Genomic DNA, 22,434 nt, shown 5'->3' on the forward strand with positions numbered 1-22,434 from the left:
CATCACTCGTGCATTACGGCTTTACTGTGCTACAGAATATCCCATTTTGGACATTGAGTGAAAAAAAAATACAGAAAAGCTTACTGAAGAGGACACTATACTGTGCGTGACATCATTTCCGATTACATATTATTAATTCCACGTTGGACTTGTGTTTACAATCACACAGCAATTTTTCAGGAGCGTCCCCTCTTCATGTTATAAAGTTATGAAAATGCAAGTGCCGTGAAGACAAGTGATACGTCTCCCTTCTGTTAGACTATATTCCACAAATATATTACTCTCAGAGCACCTTCTCTCTTCTTCGTTTAGGGGTCTATTATATACATATATATTCTTCTGTATACACTCCAGTGTTGCTCAAGCAGGTGGAAAGGGAAATATTGTGGAATTTTTTTTTGTTAATGCACAGAAGGGTCTCTCGTCTTCCAAAAAACCTTATGCCATAATTCAAGAACACGCTTGGTATACCAAGACGAAGATTAAAGTGAAAAAAAATACAGCAGAAAAGAAGCGAAGAAATGCGGGAACTTTTTCGTTACTGTAGTGAAGAATAAAATAGATGACTACACACAGGACATATATAAAATAAAACCCCCTATTGTGTTGTATTTCTTTTGTGTGTTCCTGTGAATTTCAAGAGTTGAACGATGATTACTAGAATCGGTGCATTTTTTCAAACTTGCAAGGTATTTTTTTAGAAAGAAAATAATTTTCGAACTCACCAGCCTCAATTTTCTTCCTTTTCTCCTTTTTTGGAATTTTTTTTTCTAATTTATTTGATTTTTTGTGTGTTAATTTTAGTATAATTAGCCGATTGTTAAAAGTTAAGCGCACAAAAATTACACACTCGCGGAATTGAAATTTTGAGTTTATAATGAATTAACTTCCCACATTAGTAATTGTCGTTTTGCAAAATAATTTTTAAAAAAGAATGATTTCATTAATTAATTTAAAAAAAAAATATTTCTTTTACAGGTTCTCTGGCACCTTGACACTTTCAGACGATCTTTCCGGCAATTGATGAACCATGTCTGTGGGGGCCAGGATTGCCTCTTCTGTGCTCTTAAGGTGAGTTAATATTGTAATAAAATCCAAAGCGTCCGCGTTAGCCACTAAAATTCATTGCTGTAGTGTAAAGTTCTTCAACAAAACTCTAACGTTAGGCGAGTGTAAAACACAACAAACCGCGATCTGATCTCTGTTCTCCACACTTTGAGCTTTCTGTCTGTGCTGAGCATTATAATGCTCTTACTGAAGCTGGTACCTAATGTATTTACCACATCATTAAGATTAACATATTCGTATATATATGTATTATATACAATGTATATAGACATTTATAGCAACATAATGGTTTGCAGCAACAGATCTGACACGCTTGCGTATGCAGGATCAGCAGTCTAGTAGAGTCTTTCACAATCAAAAAACCTTTCACTTTGTGCACATTTGTTACTCACAAGGAGAACTGAATATACATATATAGCAAGAGTAATTACCTTTACATTCCTATTGATTACCATAGTAACTAAATCAAATAAAAAAATATATTGATTGATAGAAATCATTTTTTTTAACATCACCACACAAATTTACTTGATGTGCCACGTATATGTAGTTCACCATATGCGTTAATTTTAACTATTTTGTTTTATGGCGCTTAAATAAGAAAATATGAATTTACACTTCTTAAGCAATAATAAAATTGATTCTTATACACAAGAACTGAATAATAATGAGTTGTGATTGACCGGTAGGCACAGAATCTTGAGAAATATCATCCTTTCTTGACAAAGTTTCAAAATTTGTACAATTTTTTATCTCTTCTTTTATATTATTTTAATGATCAAGAGTGAGAAATTATGGGAGTTATCGTGTACATTAAAAAGATGAAAGTACAACGTCATAAGGTACATATATGGAGTTGTTTGAAATACATATACTTAAATCTCATAGCTCACATATTATTATTCTAAAACACTAGATTTCAATACCATAAGAGACGAACCCGATATTATGTAAAAAAAATATTTCTATCATATTACCTGTTCTAGTCTTAATAAAGAGGGTCAATAAAATATCTCTCATTCACTGCAATGGTCCTGCAAACCTTATACTACCTTAATTCAAAATATAATTAGCTCCATAAGCTGATATCTGTCACAAGCAAGACATCTCGAGAAAAAAAAATATTTTTCGAATCTTTATTTCCCACAGAAGCGTTATGATGAAAATAGAGGAGTAGAGCATAAAGAGTGAATGTAGGAATAATCATTTGTTTTAACAACCACAAGATTTTCTCCCACATAAAAACTAAATAATAAGAGCTCGGGTTACACAAAGAATAGGGAAGACACTATCTCTATGCTCAGATCGCTGTTATATAGAAAATACTCCTGTGTTCTTCTTTTCTTTTATGTTCGTCTCTTGAAAGTCTCAGGAGAACCTTCTCGGTCATGCCTCAGTGATATTTTGAGCTTCCTTTACAAAATTAATTCGCTCGCAATAGGATATGAGATTGCGTGAAACTGAAATAATATAATTTACATTTGGGTGGATGAACGATGTGCAGAATACACGGAGTACCTGTGTATTTATTTTTCTCAGTTTGTTAAAGATAAAAAAAATTATTTAAGAATGTTTAGAGCAAAACGATCTAACAATAAGTCAAAGTTGTAGAGCAGAAAATTTTCTAAGTATAATTTATTGAGAAAAATATCTTGCCTTATGGGAATCCTGCTGATTGAGATTTAAACAAATTGACTTAAATAGCTCCTGTCTCCCCTATCGCATCCAATTTTTATTAGGTAATTTTTGGTCTATAGTTTAGTTTGGTTACTATTATAGATATCCGCAGCAGGGCACCGAGAGACTTTCCATGACTAGCTGTCCAATACAAGAAAATATTTACTGTATGTATTGTACGTTATACGCACACCTAGAGACGGAATATTTTGAGCTAATTTGCTTCACAATTTTATCGTATAACTCACCTCACTCAGTATTAAAAGAGTTGTTGTGACAAGTGGAGGCTCGTGTTCGTTCACTAAAGATTAGCACAATCCAAATTTTGTTCGTTTAAAATTTCATGAAACTTTTATTAAAAGGAGGAGCAAGAAAATAAATTTAATTAAATGTGAACTATATGAATTAATTTGTTTAAAAAAAAAATCTTTATCAACTACTAAATAAGATGGCGAGCAAATTAAAATGCTTATGGCAATTTCCAACAACATATGGTTCATTGATTCGTACTACTCTGATGATTGTGCTTAAAAATCTTAAGAACCACCATATTATAGCTATTCTCGCCCACAACCTCAACACAAGATTCTTGGTCTTTTAAGGAAATCACTTGTTCAACATTTAACTTCTTTATCCCTCTTTGTGTAATATACTCATAGGCAATATTTATTTCCATGTGATACTACAACGATAGAGAGTGGAACATTAAAAAAAATGTTTAATTGACCTTTTATTATATTAGTTTTTTTTTCGCAAAGCCTGATTTTTGTGCACGCAAAGTCAACATAGAAAATTTTCTGACTTGGGAAAATCTGAGTTAACTATATCATTAACATTACTCTACCTTTAGTAAAGTTTTATTTTGGTATCATAGGGGGGTTAACAAAATACACATTCCAAAATCCTTTAGCAATATATATGGACAACCCTGTTAATTACAAGTTTGGCATGATGAAAAAGCATTATTTTATTTTTATAGTTTATTTCGCAACAATTCAACACTTGACAGGTGCACAAACATGCCTCCTCTCTTATATATAAATATAGTCCATTACTTCCATTCCCATCGACATATGGTCCGTGCCGGCGCATGAACCTATTCAATGATGTTCGTTTCGTATACTCAATCTCTTTCGAGGAAAATCACATGATTTAGAAAATCGAAATATTAATTATTAGCTAATTATACCTACGCATTTTCCATTGAGATCAGCTTGAAAAAAATAAACAAAGTTAAAATAAAATACTGAAAAATTATACTCTGTACTAGCTATATACTATATATAGCTCTATTTAGCATACTATATATGCTATGATCGATGAAAAAATATCAAGTCTGATCTGATCTAAAAAATATATTTTTGCAGTGAATGAGTCATGATAAAATTTCGGTATAAGACTAAAACTAAACCTCTAGTTGGTGGAGAAATAAACATTTTAGAAGAAAAGCCTGTAAATGAAACGAAGGATTCGCGTTCCAGTCTCAAAAAATACAAACGATGCATGTGTTCAATTGTCGTAAGTTTTATGTGTATACCACCATTCTTCTTGGACATTACGGAAGCCAATTCTGAACAAAATAAGCAAATTTTCATAAAATTTCATTAATACCTATATTGTTTTCTTTATTTTAAAGTCAAGCTTATCATCTGAATTTCGACAAAATAACTCAGTCATTTATAAATGATGTAGTTTTTATTTCTTGAAACTCTATTAATCAATCAAAAATTCAATATATTAAATTCTTGACACATTGCAATTTAATTAATAAATTATATAACTATTTGATATATAATATACATACATATATCTCAATTAATTTTATATTATAATTAGGTATTGCAAATTACACACATGAAGTGAGCATTGTGATAATAACCTGTACTTTTTTTCATCTGTATTACAGGAGTTATTTTCGCAGCTGCAGACCTCGTCAGAGCCTGCGCTGTGCCCCGAGCCACTAAGACGTGCTTTGGCTAGTGGACCACTGGCGGGGCGACGTTTTCCTCTGGGCTGTTTGGGAGATGCTGCCGAATGTTTTGAACTGCTTCTGCATCGTATTCACTCTCACCTGTCTCATGAGGATAGTGATGCATGTGAAACATCAGCTTGCGTGGCGCACCGACGCTTCGCAATGAGGGTCGTGGAGCAGAGTGTGTGCGAATGCGGTGCAAATTCCGAACAATTACCTTTCACACAGGTGAGATATTCCAATCCAACGACAAATTTTCTGCTCCTTTTTTTTACAACATAATCGCCGCAAGCACTGTATTCCATAACGGTAGATTAGAAATGAGAAGTTTTCTTACATATGTATGTAGATGATAGTACCCGAGCATTGAAATCGAGTGTCTTTGACAAAGAAGGTTTAAATCGCGGGAGAGTATACCGCTGTTATGTACATAGTGAGAAAGAAACTTCACAGTTGAATTGAGGTTGTCTCTCGATGCTGTCCTCATTTGGCAAAATGATAAGTAGAGAAGACTTTACGATTTCATTCAAGCTGTAAAAGATTTTGGTCATTACAAACTATGCACGGAGACAAGATTAGTATCATATTTTACGTATTTTACAATATTTGTATAATTTAATTTGATTAAATTGCTTTTATAATAAGCGATAAGTGACAAAACTAGTGTTACAAGTGCATGTAAGTAGTTTCGTCACTAGTTGCAAGTCTTGTCGCTCATTAATGCGTTGGGAAATTAGAAAATATTTGGCTTAAGTTTCGTTGTCGCTAATCGACGACTTAATCGTGTTATAAAATATTAATGGTATATTTAATAGTACTGCTAATATCGGATTATTTTACAAAAATTTCAATACGCAAATTCTCTTCATTTTTTAAATTATAGGAATACATTAGGTACTACATAACTACATATACCTGTTTTCATTGTATTTTATTTAATAAAAAAAAAGAATTTCGGCTTTGCTTTATCTCCATGAGGTCTGATAGTTTAAAAAAAATTCTACTTCAGTTACTTTCATAAAATAAAAGTAACTCTACACTGTCTAAAGTAAAGGAACAAATTACCAAAAGTATTAAAAGTTTAAATAAAAGAATATTGAAATGAATATTTAACTATTGATGCATAAGTCCCTAATTTTCAATAATTTAATAATTCTTAAAAATTTCTTTTAGATGGTACATTATGTATCAGCATCCGCTCTCACGTCACAAAGCATATCATTCGATCAACAATCCATGACTTTTGGTCAACTACTGCGAAGTGCTGGAAATATGGGAGATATAAGAGATTGCCCCGTAAGTAATGATTTTCTCTAATTTTTTTTCCTAATATAGGTTTCACCCACTATACTTCTGATATTCACGAAAATTCATTAGAGTTCTTGTATGTATATAAAGACAGTGAATACTTTTTTTTATATAATTTAGTGTTCAATCATTCGACATTAATAAAAAATAATTGTAAAACAATCAGAAAGAAATATCGAATGGTTTTAAGAATAATCAAAATAAAACATTTACAATAAAGTTCTTCAAAGAGATAAATTTTTAAGTAATCTGTATTTCTTTAATTTTTCTAGAATGCTTGTGGCGCAAAAATCGGAATTTGCCGAGCCCTCCTTAATCGTCCAGACGTCGTCTCAATTGGCGTCGTTTGGGATTCTGAACGTCCGCCAGCTGATCAAGTACATTCTGTTCTAAAATCTATCGGTACGAGTTTGAAACTTTGCGATGTCTTCCACCAAGTTTCTGATAGCCGATGGGCACAAAGTGTTGACCATGAGCTTGTGGGAGTAGTTACTTACTACGGAAAGCACTACACAACGTTCTTTTTTCATACAAAGCTCAAAGTTTGGGTTTATTTTGATGATGCAAATGTAAAGGAAGTTGGCCCACATTGGGATGGAGTAGTGGATAAATGTTGCCGCGGACGGTACCAACCGCTTCTGCTTTTGTACGCAACACCACAGCCCCAAGCAATGCCACAACAAATGGTTGGGACAATAAAGGAAGTTCTAACGCATCCGACTAATGTGCCATCATTGAGACGCGCTGTGACGCCGTCTCCGGAAAAGGATAAATCCTCAGCTGGGACCACAAGGCGTGCCATTACACCTACACCCATACGAGCAGCTGCCACAACAGATTATCAAAATCTGAATGTAATACAGAGCCATTTGGCTCCTAAACAAGATGTTGAGTACGCGAGGGTTAAGTCTTTTGAATCACCAACAGTCCAGTACCAGAATCTTAATGTGATCCAAGAAAAGATCTTCAAAAACATGAATATTCAAAATTTAAGTATTGGCGTAAGTAGTGCACGTGAAAAAAATGAAAATAGCTCAATTGAATACCCAGCAATTGGGACGTTAGAGAAAAAAGAGATATATGGAAATCGCTTGGAAAATCAACAGACAATGAGAAAACGCGGAATGAATAGTGAGACTGCAGATGTATATTCTCTGCAACAGCACTACCCATCCCATCATCCAAATGATGGGCTATCGATGCCGGATCACCTCAATCAACCACGTCGAAGGGATTCTGGGAATTGGAGTGGTGATAGAAATAGTGCATCTTCTTCATCCTCAACTACACTTGAAAACCCATATCTGTACCTTGTTGGTAAGAGAAATGTCAATGTCCCACCAAGTCCTACTCGCAATGGCATACACTACGATGCAGGTTATGACTCATATTCCTTATCATCAACGGATTCTTATCCACCAAAAGTGCACAATCCCCAACTCGCAAAAATCCCTGAAAGTGTTGTTCTTTCCGATGAATGCGAGAGACTCTGTATGGAAGCAGATCAACTACTGGAGAAATCTCGACTCACTGAAGATGCTCATGATTTTGAAACAGCTCTTGTGCTTTGCAATGCAGCTGCAGGGAAAGCTCGTGCTGCAATGGATGCACCCTACAGCAATCCCCATACAATGACTTTTGCCAGAATGAAACACAACACGTGTGTGATGCGTGTTAGAAGTCTCCATCGTAGAATACTTATTGAGAAGGGTACAGATCTAACACTGAAAGATTCACAGCCATCTCAAATTCCACAAGATATTAGACATGTCCGCGATGGAAGCAATTCAAGTATCCGGCAAATGCGCCAGAGTAATAAAGAAAAACTTTTTGGTCTTGGAAAGCATTTCATGAATCCCATTTCTAATTCTGGTAACAAAGATGTAAAAAGTTATGCAGAGAAAGGTACAAAAAGTATTGAGATTTATGCCACGTTACCGAAACAGAAGAAGAATCTTCTTAAGTTTGTGGACACAAATGACATTGTTAGCGTAGAAAATGTTAAACAGGAGCGCGAGAGCAGGAGCCTTTTCGGACGTGGAAGACACTCTGAAGATAAGGAGAAAAGAAGTCGCAGTGAGGATCGTAATAAGATAATCAAAGAGTTTTCTATTGCTGAACCACTTTTAGCCAATGCTAAGGATACATTAAAGAAGCATAAAGAGGAAAAGGATGACAAAAAAGAGAAAGATAAATCTAATAAGAAGCAGCACAAAATCAGACGAAAGTTGCTAATGGGAGGACTCATCAAGAGAAAGAATCGCTCCATGCCTGATTTAACAGAAGGTGAGTGAAAAACCCTAATTAGTTCATTGAATTCAGTCAAATATACAGAAAATTTTTTATTTAAGTTTTTAAAATTAACTAATGGTTGTTAAAAGATTATTTTTTATGATTTTTTTTCGTTTTTACTTTTAATTTCAGGCAACAATGATCAACAGAAAAATCCTCAGGATTGCTCTATAGCGCCCACAATCGTTTCTCATGATGATACATCCCTGGTGGTGAATAAGATGACTCCAAACAACATCAGTGGATACCTGTCAGAAGGTCATTTGGAATACCAGCCACCATACGTCTCAATAGCGAATCCTAATCTCGAGCGTAGCAAGTTGATGCGAAAGAGCTTCCATACGAGCAATCGACAGTTAGCTGTAGCTAAGGTTCCACCTCCACCTCCACTCCGCAAAAGCTCCTCACTTACCCAGGCACAGACATCGCAATTGACAACGGAGAATATCCAAGCGATTCAACCATTCCATCAAGCTAATCCAAGTAATATTTCAACAATAAGTTCCAACACCAGTATGAGTGAAGATTCATGCCAAACAGTTATCACGACGTGTGCTGTGGTTCATCAAGAGCAAACACCAGTGAAGGCAACAGAGGAGAATCACGGAAGCATCCTGGATCTTCCGCCATATCCCAGTCCTCCATCCTCATCTTGCCATTCTCGCCAAGCCAGTGAAGATTTCCCACCGCCACCGCCATCTATCGATCTAGAACCATTTAATGAGCAACTTAATCAGTTACATCTCTTAGAAACTCATAGAAATGGAATAACGGATATTTCCGAAAGTAAAGGAATGTTACCTGTTAGTAATAGCAAATCCTTGTGCTGGCTTAAGGATATGCAGCTAAAACAAACTACAAAAGGGAAAGTTGTAAATAAAGTGCAGCAAGGAGGGCAAAATCGCAGCGTTAAAGATTTGGCAATGAAGTTTGAGCAGCAAACTCCTACTTCCCGACCACAAATGCGTCAATACTCTTCTCAGGAATTACTGAATGAATCCTCTGTGGATTCAGTTGAAACAATGTCGATTTCATCACAATCATCCTGCTCTACAGTTGCTCGCAACCAAATGATTCCTGATAAAATCAATGAAATCTCTGTTGATGTTGTTGATTGCCCTATGATTACAAAACTAAAACAGAGCGAAGTTGGTAATATGGTAAATGATCTACAGAAGGTGCGCTTTGACGTAGCACAGAGTCAGATTGCTGAGGAATTAAGAGAGGTTGAAATGCTAAATGCGGTCGTCCAGCAAACATTAAATGGTGGCCAGGTTGCAGCAAAACGACCGAAAAAGAAGAGTGTATCGTTCTGTGATCATGTTATTCTCGTAGCAACAGCTGATGAAGAGGAAGATGATAGTTTCATTCCTAATCCTATTCTTGAAAGAGTCTTGCGAACAGCCATTAATGGCGGTGGACCAGCTGGGACAGACGTTGTGGACACACGAGTCATCCAGAGAATGGAATTGAAAGATGAAAAACTTGTAGAAAATCCCGGAGTAGATGTTCCAGATAGTTTTGGGTCGCAATCACACCAGAATACTCACCAGGAACAGCCAATGCCTGTGAATTTAGCTACACAAGGAACAGATATGAAGAACTACTATTCAATGGATGCCACGAGGGCGGCACAAATGAAGCAACAGCTGCAAAATATGCAAAATTTCCATAATATGACGACTGCAGCGGTTAGCGAGGAGATGCAGCGACAGTTACAGTTGCAACAGGAGGAGAATCAGAAATTCTCTGCTATGCTGATGCAAGAAACAAAGAGAATCGATAGATTTCCCAATTCTCCAAATACGACAAACCACCCTCAGTACACGGGGAGTCCTCAAATGGGCAATCGGAGTCAATATCAAAGTATACCGAATGGATATCTAAATGGAAAGATAAATATGTATGATACCACAGCAGATTCTGCGGCTTCACCCTACATGCATGCGTTGCAATACCCACAGAGTGGTCAAATGCAATACCCAGCAATGCAGCAGAGGCTTATGTATCCGCCAAATGGTTACATGGTTCCTGTTCGTGGCAACCACGCATCCAACATCTACCAAAAACCACCGCCTCCATCACCGAACTTCCAATCGCCACCAATGCCATCGGGGCCACCCATAAGCTCCTACTCAACCTACCCTTATCAGAGTGTGCCAATTGTGGATCAGCAAGCCCAACAAATGCATCTCTATGCCCAGCCACCATTCAAGCAATTTGGGCAACAAACAAAGAAGGTGAGCTTCGATATTGATACCAAGGTGAACAATGAAAAGCTCCCATCCCCACCCTATCCGACTGTACCGCAGATGACTCCCTCTGGAGATTTAAACACCACCGGCTTCCCTCAGCGTGTTGCTATCTCAACGTACAACAGCACTGCCATTGTGAAAGCATCCGCTAAAGCAATACAGTGTAGTTTATGCCGTAAGAAGCATGTTATTGCTCCAGCCATGTACTGTGCAGGCTGTGAATCTTACATGTCGCGCTTCCATCATCGCCGGTAGAATTTACGTTCGCTCACAAAGTCGACAAAATGTTCAAAGATTGAAGTTAGATAAATACAACATACCTTTATAAGTATAATGACAATAGTTCAAATTAACTGTATAGAGAGTCACAGATATTTTAAAAAGACAATTTTTGCATTTTTCTTGTATTTAATTGTGATATTTTTTTTTATTTTTTAATAACAAATATTTAATGTAAGTACTCCACATGAATCAACTTACGTAGTAAGAGCTGAGGGTGTACTTTTATGCAATCCCTGACTTCAGCGGAAATATTGATACGAATTACTTAATATGTACCCTAATACATAATGTTGAATTAACTAGATATTATTATAATGATAATTAATCCATCCAATAATCCATTCCATTTTTTAAAGCTTAGTTTTAAGTATGTAAATCATTTTTTGTAAAATTTTAATAAATTTTTATATATTAAAAAAAAGCAATTTCTCACCTCAGAAATTATTTTAGCCCCCTCATTTTCCTATTTATAAAAAGTTTGCTCTCAATTAATGTTCTCTTGCAATTTTATGTTAGGAAAATACAATACATACCGACATATGTTATGTACTCCGAACTGTCTGCTGGTAAAAACGGTAAAAAAAAAATTTTTAATTCGTGCTGCATTAAGTTTGAATTGAATCCATTTCTCAGAGGTACAAGATTAAAAAACAAAACGTTTTTTTTTTTTAATTTCGTACATATAATTCGATTTTTGAAAAAAGAATTTTACTTAATAAACTTTACATAATTAGTTATCATATCACAAACCTTATGGCTTGTGATATCCATGTTAAAGAGTACATTTGGTGAATCTACATATTTTTGATAAATTTCTGTACTTTTCAATGGAACAATTGGGGGTTCCACACTCTCATAGCTATCCTTTCGGAAAATTGTGAGAGGAGTTAAATTAATAATTTGCTGAGTCTTTTTTTCCTCTGCCAATTGAGAACTTCTGATCTGCAAATTATCTGGTGATATAGACTGTTTGGACATTTGAACATACTTCTTGTACAGACCAAAATTTTTTTTATCTGGTTTCCTTATTTCTATTCCGTAGACTTCAAACGTCGATGGGAGTAGCGTCTTTTTGAGGGAATGTGCAATAATGGGTTCGCGTTTACCACTGAAACTAGGTGCTTTGATATCAGTGACGAGTTCCTCATCGGACGTCGAATCTTCTTCCATGCTTGAACTTGTGGAACTTGTGGTGGAGCTAGTGCTGCTCTGCCCAGTGAGGGAAGGATTCTTGGAGCTGGTACTCCTATCATGCTTTCCAGGTTCAAAGGGGCTAAAATTGGTCCTAAATGTGCGAACGAAGTTTCTAGCTAAGTAGCTTATTTGATAAGCAATATGTTCCTCAAACGCAGTCAATTTGTGTGGTAAATGGTAGTTTGAGTATGAATCAATCATTTCAACGTGTTTCGAGTGCACCCTTATTAACTCTGCCACAATCTTATTGTTATCGCTTGTTGAATATGGGAGATTTCGCATTACAATTGGCCTGACCCATTCAGTTAGTGGGGTTTCTTGATGAGAGTTATTCTGATACTTTCGACGCTGTAAGTTGTGCATGTAGTAATCAGAGGGCAGTTCCCAAATAGCTGAATTTTGCTTCGAATCATTCTCATGTGGAACATAATAGCCAAGAAATAAGTTTATACTGTGTTGCTTCTCCGTGTCGCTGAACGTATTACTGTAGTACCGACTCAATGTCTGCATGATATCATTGCCCTGGCTAGTCCATGCTGCTGTCTTTCGATACGTCTTGATACGATGCACCAGCTGCGATCCTCCATACTGCAACGCTAAAGTGTCACCATGATCTTCATACAGAGTCTCCAACATGGTGACGCAGTCTGAGTCAAATTCTAGCTTTGGTGGATCAAGGAATCCCAATTTACAAAGTTGATGACCAAGACCACATTTTCCAATTGCAAACTGAGCGGTATTTGTTCGATCCAAGCAATCCACACAATTCACTCGAACTATTCCTGTCTGATACATTTGTGACTCATCCCCATCGTAGAGAAACATTCCAGTTTGTTGAATTACATTTTCAGCAATTGCCGCCAAACTGTTCATTACATTTCCATCGCCGCGACTCTTTCTGGCCATATCGAAGTGAATGTATTTGATTCGATGTGGCGATGGAAGAAATTGATTGAGATATTTGACACTGGCCAGCATCTCTTCAGTTAAGATGCTCTCATGTTTGCGTTTCTCTCGCTTCTTTACAAGATTGAGGATAATTACAGGAGCCCCGTAGTGGAAGAGAAGTCGCTCAATATGTTTCGCGGATGTTTCCGCATAGGGATCTCCTAAATCCAGAGAAATCGGTGGCTTTGGGACCATCTTACTAATATCCTGAGACCAATGTGAAGGAATTGATCCGCGCATTTGCACAAAGCTGCACATCTTCTTACCATCCATGACAATTTGCTCCGTCTCCACCTCATTGGCTACATCACCTTTATGATTTGCACCCCGTTTGAGAAATCTTGTCCCTGCAAATCTCGTACTTCTCCTTGCAATGAGACAAACGTACACAGAACGTCCGAAAATATTAATATTTGATTGACTAATGAAGCCATGAATGATCTCCAAGAGCCAATCCCGATGTAAAATATGCTGCATGGGGCGTAGTAGAAAGTTGTTCCAAACAAATCTCTTCCGGGAAATACTTCTAAATGCAAATTCAACCCCCGTGTCCAATTCAGTTGGTTTCTGTATAAAGCAAAAATTGTAAAAATTTACTTTATCAATATCCCGTATTAAAAAAAATAAACTTACCATATTTTTCCAGTCAGAAAGAGGTTCATCAACATTAATGTCGATTTCAGGTCCTACAAATTTTGGTCCAGAGAGATTATATTGCAGTGATCGTGTTAAATCGTAGCTGTAGCTATATATAGAAAAATGTAGAAAAAAAGTTAAAAGTTGCTCAGTGATAATATGTATGTACATGAACTTTTCACTTACCAAAAGTAAAAATTGCTCCTCATGTCAATGTTGGAAAACATCTTAATGTACCTCTGCTCATATGGATGTGGTTGCTTCGTCGACGATTCGTTTACTTTGATCATGACGGTATCTTTGATTGTATAGATCAAATGCATCCCAATTACAGCACATCGTGTTCTCTTTGTAACGAGAATCAGGTAATATCCCTCGAGAAACTTTACAAATCCCAAAACTCCATAGGCGCTGATGAATTTTGTATACCCAATCGAGTTAATTAACTTCCGGATATCTCTGCTCTCAAGCTCATTGGGATTCTCATAGATTTTCAGTTCATTGGTGCTTGTACGATCAATTTCGAGAATTCGAAACCGCGTTTCCTGATTATTGCTCCCAATAAGAAAGAGTTTCTGTACGAAAGAACCAAAAAAAAAGAAAAGTTTAGGTAAACTAAATAGGTAAATAAAACACAAATTATAATCAAATCTCACCGTCTTTGTCTCATACAGCGCAACTTTTTGAATGGAGCTTATGATTGGGTTGAAAGTGACTGCTTTGCTAGTATTCATTGTCTTCTAATGATAATGGTTTGAAAAAGTAAAGAAATTAAGGAAAATTTAAAAGGACACCTTCATTCTATTGCTCAAAGTGAAAATTGATGGTAAATGCCGATCATCAGCCGAAGACGAACAGCTGCCAAACTTCGGCTGCTCTATCAGCTGATTTATTACGTCACCAAATAGAAAATTGAGTATTTTGTGCAGTCCCTGTGTAAAATATAAATATATATTTTTTAGAGGAAAAACAATGTCCAGTAAGAAAAACTTATATGAGATTCTCGGGGTGAAAGAAACGGCGACTCAGGCTGAAATTAAAAAGGTAGAATTTTTCAATTCACAAAGTGTAAAATAAAAGTACATTCATAATCTTCGCCATTTCATATTTTTCTTTTATTTCCGTAATGTTTATATGCGAAATTATTAAATTAATACTAATGTTCTATTGCTGATTTTCCGATAGGCCTTTAAAAGTCTGACAAAACAGCATCGGCAGAACACCAGGCCAGATGCAAAGGAACGCTTTAATGAAGTCAAGCACGCCTTTGAAATTCTGAGTGATCCCGGGAAGAGGGAGTGGTATGATGAGTTCGGTGATGATGATGAAGATGCAGAAAATGCCGGCGAGAAGAAAAGCTCAGACTCTGATGAAGAGACAAATTTTAATGACATGTTTGGCAATATGTCTCTCTTTTCGCGTCTGAGTAATCCCGGTGAACTGGGTCGGAAACCTAAATGCGAACCACTGCTAGCCCGTGTTGAAGTCACCCTTGAAGATCTCTACAATGGGAATGTCACAAAGAACGTCAGTGTAAGACGGGAAGTACTCTGCCAGGATTGTAATGGCATGGGAGCTAAGGTGGGTGGGAAAGTTCGTAAATGTGATACGTGTAAGGGTTCCGGAATGGAGTTTGAGCACCATCAGATGGGATTCTTCATAAATCGCGTATCAACACCCTGTTCCGGTTGTCATGGACAAGGAAATGTAATCAATGAGGAAGACAAGTGCAGCAAATGCAATGGAAGTCGTACTTTGAAAGAGGACAAATCTATTGAGGTACATATATGATTAAAAATAATTTATTGTTCAACATACTTTTGAATTAAAAAAAATCTTTTCAGGTGCATATTGAACCAGGAATGTTTCATATGCAAAAAATTGAGTTCGCCGGAGAGGGAAATCATTTTCCCAACCATGTGGCTGGAGATATTATTGCCGTGCTCGACTACGTGGATCATGAGAATTTTGAACGAGCTCATGATAATCTTCTCATTCATAAGAAAATTAGCCTTGTGGAGGCTCTGTGTGGCTATCGCGCTCTTATTCAACACCTCGACGGCCGCACACTACACATTCACAATTCTCCGGGCGACATAATTAAGTCCAACACCCATCTTGTTGTTAAAAATGAAGGAATGCCTCGCTTTGGACGTCCTACTGAGAAAGGAGATCTCCTTATTAAATTTTCAATCCAGTATCCAGAGAACTCAGCTCTATCAAGTGAGAACATCACTATGCTCAAAAGTATCCTTCCATCTGCTCCGGATTTCGTAATGCCCGAAGGTGAGAACGTTGAGGAGGTCAACATGTACGACCTAGAGGATATGAACTTTGCAGAGGGCAATCCATTTCAATCATCTGATGGTCACGGTGATGACGACGAAGATGACGAGTTTGGCGGTGGTGCAAGTGGTGGAATCCAATGCCAAACACAGTAACTCTAAGACTTTTCTCATATTTGTTTTATTTTTATTAGATTTACCCAATTTACCGTATCCAATTTCTTGGTATTATTGTTTTCATTTGTCTCCTTACTTTCTCCCTTTATATAATTTATAGAAATACAATTTGGAATATGAAGAATAAAAATTTACATCAGCCCACTCTAACATTGTGTTTATTGGCGCCTAAATCACTCAAGTAGGATGGGACCCATGGAACTATGAAACTGCAAAAAAAAATTTTTAAATGGGTCTTCCTTTTAATTTTTTAAAAGAGACCTTTCTTGAAAGTATGCAGACTTTAGTTCTAAACCGCAACGAAGGTTGACGTTATTTCGAAATCGTGTTCAAATTCCATTTTGAAACACTCAAAAAGGTAATTTTTACAACTCTGGATCATTGTCTGGGATCTAAGGATAACGGACTGTTGCCAAGGATTCACTTTTGTCATTATAGTTGTTAGTACCTCATTTAGAGAAATCATTCTGCTAGTAGATCAACATTTCGATAAATGGTATAAGTGGACACGAAGTAAATTTAAATAAAAAATCGCAGTTCAACTTTAATAACTTTATTAGAGATCCAAATATTCTAACAGGTAAAATAAAAAATAAATTGTATAACTTCACTGTTGTGCTTTCTTTCATTACACCGTACTGTTATGATATAAAATTTGTAACTTAAAATAATCTAAATGCATGTCTTTGAAAATAAAGTGTTGTTCTCACGGTTACATACAGCAGTTAACAGCATTGTAGGCACTAACGACGGAATTCATTTTGCAAAAAATATACATATTTTCTGTATTAACGGAGCTTTGTTTTTTTTTTTAATGTAAGTATCATGTATACTCATTATAATTCTAATAACAGTAAGTCATAGATAGATATTGTTGAATATTTGTCATTAAGAACCACAGTCAAATAAAAAAATTGAGATGTCTTCTTGTTATAGTCACAACGTTTAGGCAAAATTTTGGTCTTCAAACAGTAAAGCGGATTGGATAATAAGCCTGATGAAAATTATTCTCTGAGAATCTGAAAAATTTATATAATTAACCAGGATGTTTATAAGTTTTTTTTTTACATAACAACATTAAAAACTTGAGTGATCAGTAGGAGGAAATTCTTTAGCAGACAGCCTGAAGAAGATGGCAAAATCTTAACTAAACGTTGTGTCCACTGAGAATTTAACATCTCCAATTATTATAAATCATATAGATAATTAGTATTATATGACTACATAAAAAGAATATCACGAAAAACGGAATAAAATATTTTTCTGCAAAAAGCTTTACAGTTACAAGGAGTCGAGACCTCATTATCAGATATAGGTGTAACTTATAAGATGAGAGCTTACTATCTTAACAAAAACATACATACGGGAGAAATATTACAATATTTGAGCAAATTCATAGTATAATGGTTAATTGAAAATAAGCAATTCATTTCTCTTTCCAACTGTGTAGGAACTAAAACATAGGAAACGTGAGAGGTTGCGACTCCTTATAACGTAAATAAATCTTATATTATAATACAGTGGGACCCCAGTACAACGACCACTCGGATGTACTCTTCACACTCATTAATTTTAATGCGCGAGAGTAGTATAACCAAGCGGTCGTTGTACTGGGGTCCCACTGTATAATAAAATTAGAACTTCAAAATAATATTAAATAACAAAAAAAATTATTTGCTAGATCTAGCTTTATCAATGTTGGATTTCTCCAGTTCAGAGAAATCCAAAATACTTTCAATTGCATCTAAGTGCCCTTGAGAATTTTCCTTGTCTGTGAGAAAATAATAAATTGCACTTTTAAGAAATTGTAGCGTCACTTCAGGATCCACTTTGCTCTTTGAATGTTGTGCATCGATCAAACGACGGTACATAGTCTGTAATACATAAAAGTTATAAAAACAGTTAAAAGAAATCCTGTAATTTTGACCTATAAAACTTGTAGGATAGATTAGACTAATAAGGTCAGACAATAGTTTAGAAGCTCAAAATAAATTTATGATTGTCATTCCTAAAAAGAAAATTTCGTGCCATAAAACTTTTTCTTGAACAACTTTGCACGCATGTTTTTTTTTTATCAAAAATAACTTTTTTTGAGATTTACCTAAACTCTTGTCTGATTATTATGAATAAAAGAAATAAATCTGCGATATCACAGAATAGAATTTAAAAAAAATATTTTTTTTTTAGGATCTCAAACCTTTCTTGCGCCAAGGAGCCACAATGAAATCGCTTCTTTAGCACTTAATAGGATTTCCGAACTGCCAGACTCAGGAAGATAATTTGTGTCCTAATGAAAATCATACGTAATTAATTTTTAGTAAATCAATGCTGAATGATAATAAATAATTAAAAAAATCATAAAATCTAAATGCATATGAATTTTAAGCAGCCGCAAGTAAAACTTACGATTATTAAAGTGAAGAATGAATATCAGTAAATAGGGTGAATTTAATCACATAAGTATAATATGCGAAAAAATCATAAAAACCTATTGAATTGAATAGATTTTTCAGCTTCTTGAAAACGGGCCCAAACTTTTTGAGAGCACAATATTGAATTGAATTGTTGGTGGACAAACAAATTTTCCGGCCGGCCGGTGTCTTCTATGTTTCATTTTAATAGCTAAATAGTATAGAGACCTGGGAAACTTTTGGTTGAAATGTTATCAGGTAATGCAAGTAGAATTTTCCTGATTTTATCATTTTTGAAATTTTAAATATCAGCCTTCTAGCAAACTAAAATTTTTCAATATATAGGTACATAAATCTTAGATTTGTACATCCCAAATTAACTGTTGAATCATTACAACCCATAATTGCAATAACGCAGGTTGTAAAATACTATAAAATTTCCAACCGGCGGATGTTTTCACGCGGGTTATAAAATTTTAGTGAGAGAGTTTGATATACAGAAAAAGGGTATATCGATTGAAAAATATTGAATATAATAACCTTGATGTTTTCTAATTCGTCTTGAGTAACCTGCAATTGCTGTAAAAGCTCCGGAACTGAGACATGCTTCGGTGCTTGCCTGGTAAATTCTAGTACATTCAGCGAATTGGACGGTGTTTGAAACTCCTAATAAAATATAATAATTATATAAAATTACTTACATCTATCAGATCATTTGTGAAAATGTTTTTTAATACCTGATCCGTATGATTAATTCTCAAAGCTTCACGCTCCTTTGCATACATATGAAGGTACATTTTATTTTGCTTATCTTCCTGTGTATTCAATTTCTCCTGCAGAGCATCAAGTTCTCTTTCCAACTCCTTAATGCGCTCTTTGGCTTGCTCATAATCCGGCATGAGATCCACAAAACGGGCATTACTCTCAGACAGCTTTCGCAGCAATGCTTCAACATGATCATTGTGAGATCTTTTAATTTCCTGCTTGTCTAAGTCGTGCTGCCAAATAAGTTCTTCAAATCTACGCTCATACATTTCAATTAATTTCTGATGTTCATCTTCTGTGTAGTCTGTACCACTTGCTTGATCTTGTGTCTGAACAAAAGAGTCCTTTGAATGTACAGACGATGTAGTCATGTCTTCAAAGTGTCCTGAATCAGCGAAAGAACTTTGCATATCTGATTGACATAGTTTTTCAATCATTTGTGAATTTGCCATATTTGATTTAAAAATCTCATTCCTTGGACATAGTTTTGTTATCCCTCCTCCATCATCCACCATATCCACAATCGGTGATACGTCGGTGGACGTTTGTAAATCATTCACAGTGTTCTCACGCACCGTAACTGCATCACTTGAATTTGAACGGTCTTCTGGTGAGCTAAGGGATGCTTTGAACAGTCTTAGTTCCACTACTTCCTTTGTGAGACGCAAAATTTCGCTGTCCTTTTGCTCAAGGTCTAATTTTGCAAGCATCAGCATTTCGCGAAGTCGCTTAATTTGACGCTGTGCTCGCTGAGTGGGCGTCAAATAATCCTCCCCAGTTGCCCCTGCATAGCTTGAGCAATGCACCACATATTTCATCCTTCTTCCGCTAAATGTTGTTCCATTTCTGTAAAAAAAAATTAGATCTATATACTATAATTGTGAAACTTATACATATTAGACATAGTATATCTCTACAGAGGAATCCGATATCTATGTATTTTGTTATACTAAAACCTTTGAAAAAACATGAAAGTTTTTAATTCACATACTAATTTTTACAACCTCTCGAAATATCATCTATCTATTGTATCAAACATTATTTAATTGTACATAAGTGGAATTTTTTCTTTACCATTGTTTATGAATAATTCTTGAGGTCATGAGTCAATTTTAATTTTGTATTTTTTTGAAAGTTTTTATAAAAACTAGTCCACTATATTTTGCAACCTTTGCGCAACGGTTATAATGTAAATTTTAATTAGTGTGGCAAAAAAAAGAAAATGGCCTTATTGCATTTTTGACTCAGTCAGAGACTAAGCTCAAAAAAATTTATATTATCTGCTAATTTTTAGTAGATAACATATGTATGTACAGTACATATTATGTAGTAATAAATTCCCGTTTGGAATAGAACGAATACAATGTCATTATTGGTTCAAATCCCTTTAGTAGATTATATAAATGAACATGATATACACACCTAGCGACATAGGCATGTTCACACGACATAGTTGAACGTCCTGAGCTGTAGCTGAACACAGAATCTTGTTCGTCCTCGTAATCACCATTGGAATAAAAATCTGGGGTAACTGGAGGTGTTTTTGGCGTGTTACAAGCTGATAGTGTCTTTGGTGTCTGAGGTGTTTTACAAGACTTTCCCGTTGAAGTGGATGGTTCCAAATTGTTCAGATTTAGTGACTGCAAAATAGAGAAATATATCCTAATTATTTTCACGCTCTGTGAAACAAAAATTGTTGAGAATAGGTGCGTGATAGATACCTACATATATACCTATACATAACATTTTATATATGTGCATTTATGTATATACAATGTTCATAATGTACAATAATTGAGAAGTTCACACTAAAAAATATTATATAAAGTAATTTTTGCACTAGTCAATCACTTTGTTACTAATTACCTTCTATCCATTTCTCTGATTTTAATCCTACTTTTCAAGAAAAACTAAAGCGAAACTTAAGAAGTTTTTTTTCTCAAATTTTTAAGATTTTGTTAAAATATCGGCTTTATCACATCCAAAGAATATTTTGCACTGTTTTATTTCTATAGTAAGCACGAATTATATATTATGTAATGAAATGAATCTAATGTTACTAAATAAGTGCATATATGTACTTTTATCGATCAATTCACATTATTCACATGAAACACTTTCATCCATAATTTTAGACATTTTCAACACAACATGATCTAAGTTCGGCACATTGAAAGTTAAAGTATAAACGCAAAAATGGCAAGAAGTACCTATGTTATACCTACCATGTTTAATCACTATGTTATATCCGTTATATCGTAAAATCGTAAAATTAAAAAAATGACACCAATAAACTTACCAAACCATGGTCGCACTTAGAGGCACTGGTACTATTGCCCTTTACATCTTGTGCAGACTGAGATTGGTTTGACCACTGTCCATCACATATTTTGTTGTTGTGATGAGTGCAGGATGACCCTGCGGACAGGGGTTCCTTGTCATCAGCACTATTTGACTCCGTGATTGTAATTTAACTTCCCAGAGCACTGAATGTACACTAGAGAGCCAAAATGAATTTGTTTCGATGAAGCTGGCAATAACTAGCTTTTGCTGACACGCAAGCGCATAGAAGCGTAACTATTGGAAAAGTTGGGGCAACGTCAATCATGAAATAAAAAAGGTACATACAATGGCATAGGATACATGTTTGTGGCCACAGCTTTCACAGCATGGAAATCCAGAAGCTTTATTTAAATTCAGTGTTATCTCTCCTAGTCGCATCCATAGGCTGAATTAATAATAATTTATTTATACCCACCTATACAGACTAGTGTTTCGGGATAGGCTGAATTAATATAATCATTCATTTTTTATTCGATTTACACCTGAACGTACAATCTACCTGTACCTACATACAAAAAATAAGAGTTCTTCAACAGATATTTTTCTCTTCATAAAATTATTATAATTTTAAATAATTTTTTTCCCATTCTAAGCTGAAAACAGATTTGTGAACTCTTCAAATATTTTTTTTATGAATTTAATGAAAAAAAAAAAACATATTTTGTTGTACAATGTAGCGGAACGTGGGGTGAAAAAGTTAAATTTTTTCTGGAATTCCATGAAAATATGTATGATATGAAATCCACTATAACGACTACTATTATTTGTCATATTTTGGATTTCTTTAAAAACTAGTTTGGTCAAAGCCTAAAAACTAATTT

General features: G+C 35.2%; 4 protein-coding genes across 6 annotated transcripts; 2 read left to right on the forward strand and 2 right to left on the reverse strand.

Annotated features, from left to right (window-relative positions):
- On the forward strand, nt 1-11,275 carry LOC129789289 (uncharacterized). 3 transcript variants are annotated; one of them, XM_055825975.1, is made up of 6 exons: nt 1-689; nt 979-1,071; nt 4,652-4,945; nt 5,891-6,013; nt 6,298-8,311; nt 8,450-11,275. In XM_055825975.1, exons 1-6 carry the CDS (start codon nt 651-653, stop codon nt 10,825-10,827), a joined length of 4,941 nt encoding a protein of 1,646 aa, XP_055681950.1. In that variant the 5' UTR covers nt 1-650; the 3' UTR covers nt 10,828-11,275. The 3 variants fall into 3 exon arrangements, with proteins under 3 accessions (XP_055681950.1, XP_055681947.1, XP_055681948.1); XM_055825973.1 differs by lacking the exons at nt 1-689; nt 979-1,071 and adding exons at nt 3,026-3,239; nt 4,113-4,263; XM_055825972.1 differs by lacking the exons at nt 1-689; nt 979-1,071 and adding an exon at nt 3,006-4,263.
- Nucleotides 11,276-11,540: 265 nt separating this feature from the next.
- LOC129789318 (polyphosphoinositide phosphatase) lies at nt 11,541-14,403 on the reverse strand. Its single transcript, XM_055826082.1, has 4 exons — nt 14,289-14,403; nt 13,819-14,207; nt 13,630-13,741; nt 11,541-13,563 (listed from the first exon to the last, which is right to left on the reverse strand). The coding sequence occupies exons 1-4, from the start codon at nt 14,364-14,366 to the stop codon at nt 11,563-11,565; spliced, it is 2,580 nt and encodes an 859-aa protein (XP_055682057.1). The 5' UTR covers nt 14,367-14,403; the 3' UTR covers nt 11,541-11,562.
- Nucleotides 14,404-14,552: 149 nt separating this feature from the next.
- On the forward strand, nt 14,553-16,244 carry LOC129789393 (dnaJ homolog subfamily A member 2-like). Its single transcript, XM_055826191.1, has 3 exons — nt 14,553-14,676; nt 14,818-15,411; nt 15,477-16,244. The coding sequence occupies exons 1-3, from the start codon at nt 14,605-14,607 to the stop codon at nt 16,071-16,073; spliced, it is 1,263 nt and encodes a 420-aa protein (XP_055682166.1). The 5' UTR covers nt 14,553-14,604; the 3' UTR covers nt 16,074-16,244.
- A 387-nt stretch (nt 16,245-16,631) lies between these two features.
- On the reverse strand, nt 16,632-21,740 carry LOC129789250 (protein quick-to-court; the record flags this gene model as incomplete). The annotated part of the gene is made up of 6 exons (XM_055825902.1): nt 16,632-17,968; nt 18,292-18,381; nt 19,046-19,171; nt 19,243-20,116; nt 20,693-20,910; nt 21,570-21,740. Coding segments are annotated over 6 exons (1,683 nt in total), but the record flags the coding sequence as incomplete, so codon positions are not given.
- Nucleotides 21,741-22,434: the final 694 nt, after the last annotated feature.

The sequence above is a fragment of the Lutzomyia longipalpis genome, chromosome 2 (assembly GCF_024334085.1).
Source record: "Lutzomyia longipalpis isolate SR_M1_2022 chromosome 2, ASM2433408v1".
Taxonomy (NCBI): Eukaryota; Metazoa; Arthropoda; class Insecta; order Diptera; family Psychodidae; genus Lutzomyia; species Lutzomyia longipalpis.

Coding starts and splice junctions, on each gene's coding strand:
- LOC129789318 (XM_055826082.1), bottom strand. CDS start 14,366: ATGAATACTAGCAAAGCAGTCACTTTCAACCCAATCATAAGCTCCATT. Junction 14,208..14,288: donor CGCTGTATGAGACAAAGACG/GTGAGATTTGAT, acceptor TCTTTCGTACAG/AAACTCTTTCTTATTGGGAG. Junction 13,742..13,818: donor AGGAGCAATTTTTACTTTTG/GTAAGTGAAAAG, acceptor TTCTATATATAG/CTACAGCTACGATTTAACAC.
- LOC129789289 (XM_055825972.1), top strand. CDS start 4,123: ATGATAAAATTTCGGTATAAGACTAAAACTAAACCTCTAGTTGGTGGA. Junction 6,014..6,297: donor GAGATATAAGAGATTGCCCC/GTAAGTAATGAT, acceptor TAATTTTTCTAG/AATGCTTGTGGCGCAAAAAT. Junction 8,312..8,449: donor CATGCCTGATTTAACAGAAG/GTGAGTGAAAAA, acceptor TTTTAATTTCAG/GCAACAATGATCAACAGAAA.
- LOC129789393 (XM_055826191.1), top strand. CDS start 14,605: ATGTCCAGTAAGAAAAACTTATATGAGATTCTCGGGGTGAAAGAAACG. Junction 14,677..14,817: donor CTCAGGCTGAAATTAAAAAG/GTAGAATTTTTC, acceptor ATTTTCCGATAG/GCCTTTAAAAGTCTGACAAA. Junction 15,412..15,476: donor AAGAGGACAAATCTATTGAG/GTACATATATGA, acceptor AAATCTTTTCAG/GTGCATATTGAACCAGGAAT.